The sequence below is a fragment of the Leiobunum rupestre genome, chromosome 5, assembly GCF_980474605.1.
Source record: "Leiobunum rupestre chromosome 5, qqLeiRupe1.1.hap1, whole genome shotgun sequence".
NCBI lineage: Eukaryota > Metazoa > Arthropoda > Arachnida > Opiliones > Sclerosomatidae > Leiobunum > Leiobunum rupestre.
This window is the reverse complement of record NC_143388.1, coordinates 39270893-39279400: the sequence shown is the minus strand read 5'-3', so window position 1 is coordinate 39279400 and position 8508 is coordinate 39270893. Positions and strand designations below refer to the sequence as shown.

The window sequence follows — 8508 nt, the reverse complement described above, 5'->3', positions numbered from 1 at the left end:
GGCTTATAATAGTAATGAATCTTTTTTTTAATTCGTTATTTTATTGATGTACCAACCATATTATAAAAATATATCTTTAAAATAACAAAACCATTAAACTGTGTAATAAATGCAACCAATCTAATAAATAATAAGAGTAAGAAAATTATATAATCAGAAGAAACTAATTTTCATGCACTATTTAAGGCTTTAAAAAAGATTTTGGATAACCTCTCATTCTTCAGAAACTGTTTTGCTTTCCCTTCGTGGCTATATTATATAAATTTATTTTAATAAAATAACGGATTTAACTATAAAAATTATAAAACCTAATAATATAATTAGAGTTAGGAAATTATTAATTAGAAGAGCCAGGATTTCATCGTCAAAATACAAACCAAACATAACCAGGTGATAGCTTTTTGCGTCAGAAATGGAGCTCTCCCATTGGTCCGTTACTTGGTTAAAAAAAATTGGAAAAATAACAGCGTCGCCGATTAACAGGAATCGCTAAAACGTCTCTGCACCGCGATTTCGATTGCGAGGATCGCCAAATAAACAGCTCGCCAAATCTGAATCGCTAAATTGCGATCGTGTTAAAATTAACAGGAATCGCAAAACGTCTCTGCACCAGGCCTTAAAGCTGCGAGTGGGAAATTTCACGCCGGTCATCATGCATAATTTAACAAGGTATTGTATTTTTTTTTAATTCCAATATTTACAAACTATAACGTGTTTATATAAAATTTCAGATACGATGCCCATCTTATCATGCAAAGGATTGGGTTGATAAAAAGTGTAAACATTTCCTGTATTCCATCTAACGCCGAAACGTATATCAGCTTCACTTTCGGTCGCCTCCGTTTCATCGACTCTATTCGCTTTATGCCCGCTAGTCTCGAAACTTTAATTTCAAATTTAGCCACTGGAGGTCAAGAAAAATTCCCCATCTTGAGCTCTTTCTATCCAACTCATCAAATCCGTATTTGCTCAAAAAGTAAACGTATCCCTACGACTACATGAGTGACGTAGACAAGTTTGAAGAGACAGCACTACCAAGATAAATTTTTCAACACCCTCACTGGCGAACATTTAACGGAGGAGAGTTACGAAAATGTCCGCCAAGTGTGGAACATTTTTAACATACAAAATCTAGGTATTATTTATAGCCCTATTCTATTACTAAATGTAATAGTGGTAGTGATAAAATTCTTCAACAGGTGAACTACACGATTTGTACGTGCAGGCGGATACCCTCCAACTCGCTGACGTATTCGAGAGTTTCCGCGCTATGTGTGTAGAATACTACGGCCTAGATTGCGCGCACGCGTACACGGGACCTGGGTTTGCCTGGGAGTCAGCCCTCCACATGACAAAAGTGAAGTTGGAGCTACTACTCGATATTGACAGGCACTTGTTTATTGAACGTGGCATTCGGGGAGGAGTTTCGATGATTAGTCACCGCTACGCCGAAGCCAATAACCCGTACATCCCCGAAAGCTACGACCCCAATAAAGAGTGTAATTACATCATAAACCTCGACAAAAATAATCTCTACGGGTTCGCCATGTTCGATTACTTACCCACGAGTAGGTTCGCTTGGGTTCCCGTCAAAGACCTACTCGACTACACCCATAAACATATGCTTACTTTATCGCACGAGTCTCCCTACGGCTTCATTTTGGAAGTCGACTTGGAATACCCCGTTGAGTTGCATCATGAACACAACTGCTACCCCCTCGCACCCGAATCTCAAAGAATAACTACGGATCAATTTTCTTCCTATTACAAACTGATGCTTCAAAGATTAAACCTCCCCGCAAAAGACACTCTGCCTAAGCTCGTCCATCATCTCAACAACAAAGAGCGATACATAGTTCACTATCGTAATTTAAAATACTACGTATCGAAGGGACTTAAACTCACGAAAGTTCACAGAATACTCTCTTTCGATCAATCTCCCTGGCTTCGCCCATTCATAAATTTCAATACCGAAAAGAGGAAACTTGCCAAAAACAGTTTTGAAAAAGATTTTTTCAAACTTTTAAACAACTCCTGTTTTGGTACGTTATTAATCAAAGTAAATGAAAAATAAGTAGATTATTTTTTTTTACCAACAGTATTTATTGTGCGAAATAAATTCTTTTGGTTTAATAAATGTAATTTAGTTTATACGCAAGTAGCCTCGTATACAAATTATCGGAATAAGTACTAATCACATTTCGTTTCAATAATAGGTAATACAATGGAGAACTTGAGAAATCGGATAGATTTCCATCTCGTATAAACACGTGAGCGGGCTATTAAGAAAGCGTCTTCTCCGGCATTTGAAAAATTCACGATTTTCCACAACGAACTCGTGGGTATTACTATGAAGAAGTCACTTTGAATAGACCAATTTACACCGGTTTCACCGTTTTGGATCTTTCGAAACTAACCATGTACGAGTTTCATTACGAGTACATGCGCAAGACCTACGGTGACAAGGTCCGATTACTTTTCACGGACACGGACAGCCTGTTGTACAATATAAAAACGGAAGACGTTTACACGGACTTCGGAAATTCCTCCCATCTCTTCGATTTCTCGGGGTATCCCACGAATCATCCTCTTTTCAATGACGTAAACAAAAAAGTCATTGGAAAGATGAAAGATGAAATGGATGGGATCCCTATGCGGGAGTTCGTTGGGCTCCGCCCCAAAATGTACTCCATCCTTTCGGAAAGGGGAGAGAAAAAAACCGCGAAAGGTGTTTGTAAGCGAGTAGTGGAAAAGGATATCCGACACTCGAGTTACCGCGACTGCCTCATGGCTACTCGAATTAAGAGCAATTCTATGAAGCGGATCGTCAATCAGAGGCATCAGCTATTTACCGTCTCCCAAAACAAAATGTCTCTTAAGCCCCATTTTCATGCTCGCTGGTAGCGGGTAGAAATCGACAAAATCCGCTTCAGCTATACACTTTTTCACTTTCCGCGTCGATCTGTTTCAAACAGATATTTTAGCTTTATTTTCACGCTTGCGAGTGGCGGAAGCGAATTTTGACGATTTTTATCCGCTACCAGCGAGCATGAAAATGGGGCTTTAATCCATGCGATAATAAAAGCTATATTTTGGGGGACGGCATTCGAACCCTATCGCATGGTCATTACTGGATCGATATTTTAAATCGCCAATAGTTCAGTCTTCTATTGTATTTCTATTAAAAATATATTTGAACTTAAAGCGTAATGTAAATAAAATGAAACTATCTTATTTAAATGATATTTTTAATTTAACGTAAAAATTTAACTAACTTTTTAAATTTTTACTTTGATGTAATGTAGACTGTGGAGATCACCAAAGAAACCCACTGGTGTTATTTTGAATGTAAAATGTAAATTAAAGAAGTTTTACTAAGTTATTGAAAATTTATTGAATACCTTGAATACATAAATTCTTTTATCATTTACATTTTTATTTTTAGAAAATCTAGTCACAATATCGAACATTTTTACACCCCTACATCTATTAAGAGCAAAAAAAACGCAAAAACTTCCACACGTCACGCTTCGATTTCCTTGAAGTTGTAAAGAGTTAAATGTCACAGTTTTACTGTTTCTTTCGACAAAGTCAATAAAGCGAAACATATCTGGGGGGTTACCGGAGGAGTCGAACATCTCGGCATTTGTATTATTCTTCGAGAAATACAAAACTATCCAGTGCTGACCATCGTCATTCGATGTATCCGTGTTCACGATATACAGAGATTGAAACGTCGTCACGAACTTTGGTAGTTGGTCCGCGGCGAATACGCCTCGAAATAAGTCTCTGGTGAAATTATCTTTCTCCGAAATTCTCGTTAGCCGCATTGTGTCCATTCTAGTCGAAGATTACGATTCGGTTCTTATCAATTTCAATCAAACTCTGGAATTCCGCGTAAACAATTACGGCAATCGTTTCGGGTAACGCGGAAGCTAATTTCATTTCCAGCCTCCAATTTCCGTTTTTAACAAGATGAAAATGAGAGGCATTGTTCATTAAATCGGCGGTCAAATCGTAGACGAAAAGGCAATTTCCACCGGCGTAATCTTCGCGACTTATTTGGTTTCCCTCGTCAATGTTCCACTAACCCGTTTGAAGAAATAAATTGGTGTACGCTTGGATGTAGCTACGCTCCGCGAAGTTAGGTGTTAGGGCTTTATGTGGTACGCTACTGCCGTCGACGAACAAACCAATGTGGTTTAAATTGAAATGCTGGAAATTATATGGCGACGATTTAAGTTCACCCAGAAACGCGTTTTGTTCAACCATCCCGATTACGACTTTATTCGGAATTTGTCCTGTAAATAAATGATCTTGCACGACGCTCATGTTGCCTCTCGAATCGAAAACGACATCACTTCCGTGCGGGAAATTGGGTACTTCGCTCTCGACATTTGTAACACTTTGGCGTGTGATAGTGGGATTTCGGGAATTAACTTGACTTTCCTCAAATACAACGAAGCTGATTTAATGTCCAATTTACATTTTACGTCAGAGTGTAAACAAAATTCGGTATTTGATTTTCCAAAAACAAATTTTAAATCCACCAAGTTCAAAAGGAAGCGCGGCTGTTGACAAATATCTAAATGAAGAGCACCGATCATATCTATAGTTCCCTTTTGAGCGAAGTTGGCTCTTTGTAAGAAACCTTTATTGTTCACGAAATCGTTGAACTCGTACGCCGTGTCGTGAGTCTCCAAATGTTAACATAGTTTGAATCATACTTTTGTACGGGTAATTCTGAGCGGAAGGAGTAACTGATTTTTCGTTTAAAAATAAGTGGACTTCGGGAAATAGACTGTGCAAAAACAAATTGATGGGGGCTACATTATCCGCCGGGGTCGTAACCACACCCGCCGGAGTAACAACGGCGGCTTTAGGGTAAGATCCATTTTCCATTTTCACATCCACCTGAACGTGAAGGAGAGTTTGTGATAGGTCGATGTACGCTTCGGAATTCCCACTATTGCAAAACGTTAACGCTGAATTGTTGCTAATGCTGGAAATGGGGTGGTATTCGACCCATTCGCCACCAATAATCCCCGTTTGCGTTAACGGGACTACGAAAAGGTCCAATTCGGAATTCACGCAACCACTAGAGTTCGGATGTATCAACGCCATTCTAAGACTTTATGACAATATATCGGAGTAAGAACGGCACGATGCTGTCTTCTTCTTGGTTTTAGCTCGAGTGACTTTGCGTGATGCTCTACGCCTCTTTTTAATTCCAGATCCCGTCATTTGCGTAACGGCTTCCGCGGCTGATAACAATGTCTCTTTACCAGCGCTCTTAGATCTCTTCGCTAGCGATGATTTAATTGGGATACCGCTAGCGACGTCAGACAGGACTTTCGCTCCAGTATCGAGACATTTTCTTCCTAGAAACTGGGCTCCGCACTTCAAAAGCGGCATGGCACGACGAAATGCCGAAGCGAGTATGTTACCCAAACCATAGCCTCTCTGGACACCCACGCCACGATACACGGGGATTGATCCGTATCCAGCCTGATTTAAATAGTACATCTCGTAATCGCTTACGGAGGAAATGTATTGCGGACGTCTCATGATGTTCGTCATCCGTTACTTTTCATTAAACTGAGGACTACTTGTTCCCGACACTCACTATTATAGAGCGAGCCAGGCCCTCCGCGGTTTAAAATGTAGAGTAACGTGCACCTTTCCACATTCAAATTGCACGGGGTTCCCCAAGTCGTCCATAAGATTAATTTCGATAGTTTGTATGTTGGAAGAAGCGGCGGGTAGGTAATGCGGACGAGATAATTCAGTATTCACAGTTTCCCAGTCTTTTCCTTTCACGTTTATTATTCTTAAAAGAGGGACGTTCCTGTCCCCCACCATCGTATTTTCAACGATGTCAGAATAGACAAACAATGGATGTAATCCTACGTCCATATCTACGGTATAAGGGGCTAACGAAGATTTTCTAATTTCAAATTCACCTTCTTGCTAAAGAGAAAATCCCAACATCATCGCTATATCGGGAGGGATAATACAGTAAACACTCTTAGTTATATGAACCTCAACTCGTTTCAGATATTTATGGTATTTGAACTCGACCCTTTTATTCTCAAATTTTAACATTTCAAGTAAATCTTCGATAGAAGAGAAATTTGCTCTAGGTATATACCTAAAATCTTCCAGTTTGATATCATCCGAACCAACTCGCACTACCCGTTCTTCTTTGATATTATTCCACGTTCTAGGATAACTTATTTCCGCTAAACCTACTTCGTAAGGTCCATTCAGCTGAACATTCTCCGGAAGGTAAGCTCTGAATTTGCTCAGAGTATTACCCGGAAAGTAATTCAGCGAAGAATCGGATGGTAGAGTTATATAGAAACTCATTCTAAGTCTACTTCTTGAACCCAACTATCAAATTGCGGTCCGTACCCCTTCCAGCGTACGAGTAACTCGACTGAATGATCAGATTTCCGTCGCCTCCTGAGCACTTTTCCAATTTTGTACGTGCAAGTGTCAAGATCTTTCCCCAGCTTTTGTACTTCTTCTTTGTAAAAGAATCCTAAAATGGGCTCCGAATCTAGCGCCTCCAGTTTATATACCGGCGGTTGTCTCGGTATCTGCTTAATCACTCGAAATAATTCTTCAGAATAATTCGGGAGATATCCTTTTTCGAATAGACCCTTGTTTTTGCTTATTCTGACAATGTCTCCAATTTCGAAGTCGTACTTTATCGGAGGACTAAAGTCTATATCTGCGTACAAATTTGTCCAAGTTATTTTCGAATTTTCGGGGTTTACATTTAATTGCTCGGTGATAACTGTTATTATAGGCGCTAACTAATTCTTGAAGCACGTCAACGTACTTATAAGTATTTTTCCTTGTAAAATATCGATACATTCTCGATTTAAACGATCGAATAAACCTCTCTGGCTTTCACTTCAGAGTTCGTCGCGAAAAATTATATTTCGCGGGAATTTAATTCGGATTGAACGGCTTTACAAACAAACTCATTCCCGTGGTCACTCTGCATTCGCTTTGGTTTCCTTTCACCATCTAATATCTTTTTTGGAGCGTTCACTATAGTCTCTCCTTTCCTATTTTTCACCGGTTCGACGTAAGCGTACTTAATAAAAATATCAATACACGCGAGAATATAGCGATACCCATTGTGTAGCCTGGAAAGTTTCTGGAGGTCAATGAGGTCGGCTTGCCATTGATCGTCAATGCCGTACACTATCGTTTTATTTCTTTTGTATCGCCACTTTGCATTTTTATGTAGAGTATAGGTATCTTGGTTTTGTAAAAATTCCCTCACATTTTTCAACGTAACTTTGATACGCTTTTCTCGAGCGGAACGATATAGTCCTCGAACACCAACGCAGCCCCCAGAGTCCGCTACGTCGTAATAGATCTTTTCTAGCTTATCCGTAATTGGTGTAATTTCCATGTGTGGGTGTCGTGTAGTACAATATTAAGAAATCGAATAATTCGACTATTACAAAAATTAATATAATTAAAACGACGGTTAATAGTTTTGGATTTTTCGAAAATGATATAGTTAATGTGGATACGATACTTTCAGCTACAACTTCCGTGCAACCATCCATTATGAGATATGGGATTGAACTAAATAACAGTAACTGGTGGTTAAAAGTTTTATTGGTAAATACATTCAAATCGTCACCCACTGATTTTGTCTAGGTGGCGACGTGTTAAAAGATAACGATTTTTAAGAACTTATTCTAGTAGGATTCTTGATATATTTTTTTTGGTACATTATTGTTTTGCAATACTTCGTAGAAGTTCTTGAATCCCGTCTAATAAACCCTCGTGAAACTCTACGGTAGGATTATGCTCCAATACCGAATTAAATAATTTCTCTTGGTACTCAGTATAACACCAAACTATTCTTTGAGGTGGAGGAGCAATGCACGACTCATTATGTTTAATTAATTTAGCGAGGAAGTGGGACTTTCCACATTGCGTGGGCCCAGCGACGAGCCCAGTGAACGGATGTTTCATTACTGGTTCCATGTCTCTAAATGAGCTACAAAATAAAGAGCCCAGTTTTTAATACTCAAGTTTTTTATTGACAAATTCAAAAGTCTTCAGTTTTATACAACATTTTTTTAGCGTTGCACATTATGGAAGTCAATATAGTATCGCGAAAGTCCTCGCTTAAAACCGTGTCAAGTTTTAAAGTGATTTCGGAATAACTAATTCTATCCATCGCGTCAAACAAATGTATATCTAAACGAGTGTTCCAGTCTATCGTGCTGCCTTTGTGAGGGATGATCAATTTTGCAACCTTCGCATTGCTTATTCACGTAGTCTGTAATCGTGGTCATAACGACTCCTTTAATATCATTGAAGACGCGTTTTACTTCGTTGTGATACGTCATCACTTCGTCGTATTTATCCATCAACGTCTTCCAGGGGTATTGCGTGACAGTAAAGCCCTATTTGGTTAAGATGCGCTTTCCGTAGTTGGTCCCAGTTCCAAAGATTATATATCTCACGTCC

At 39.1% G+C, this 8508-nt stretch overlaps 2 protein-coding genes across 2 annotated transcripts; one reads left to right on the top strand and one right to left on the bottom strand.

The window, feature by feature from the left end:
• The first annotated feature begins 652 nt into the window (after positions 1-652).
• LOC149944435 (uncharacterized) lies at positions 653-3927 on the top strand. The gene is made up of 5 exons (XM_090176358.1): positions 653-669; positions 732-976; positions 1200-1865; positions 2357-2837; positions 3825-3927. Exons 1-5 carry the CDS (start codon positions 653-655, stop codon positions 3925-3927), a joined length of 1512 nt encoding a protein of 503 aa, XP_090032484.1.
• Positions 3928-6365: 2438 nt separating this feature from the next.
• On the bottom strand, positions 6366-7432 carry LOC149944434 (uncharacterized). Its single transcript, XM_090176357.1, has 2 exons — positions 6985-7432; positions 6366-6736 (listed from the first exon to the last, which is right to left on the bottom strand). The coding sequence occupies exons 1-2, from the start codon at positions 7430-7432 to the stop codon at positions 6366-6368; spliced, it is 819 nt and encodes a 272-aa protein (XP_090032483.1).
• Between the last annotated feature and the right edge of the window lie 1076 nt (positions 7433-8508).

Excerpts from the sequence above, each read along its gene's own strand:
- LOC149944435 (XM_090176358.1), top strand. Across the intron at positions 1,866-2,356 it reads GCGATACATAGTTCACTATC|AAGTCACTTTGAATAGACCA; the intron begins GTAATTTAAAAT and ends ATTACTATGAAG. Across the intron at positions 2,838-3,824 it reads AAGCGGATCGTCAATCAGAG|CCGCATTGTGTCCATTCTAG; the intron begins GCATCAGCTATT and ends AATTCTCGTTAG.
- LOC149944434 (XM_090176357.1), bottom strand. The coding sequence starts at position 7,432 with ATGGAAATTACACCAATTACGGATAAGCTAGAAAAGATCTATTACGAC. Across the intron at positions 6,737-6,984 it reads CCACGGGAATGAGTTTGTTT|ATATAGACTTTAGTCCTCCG; the intron begins GTAAAGCCGTTC and ends ATTTGTACGCAG.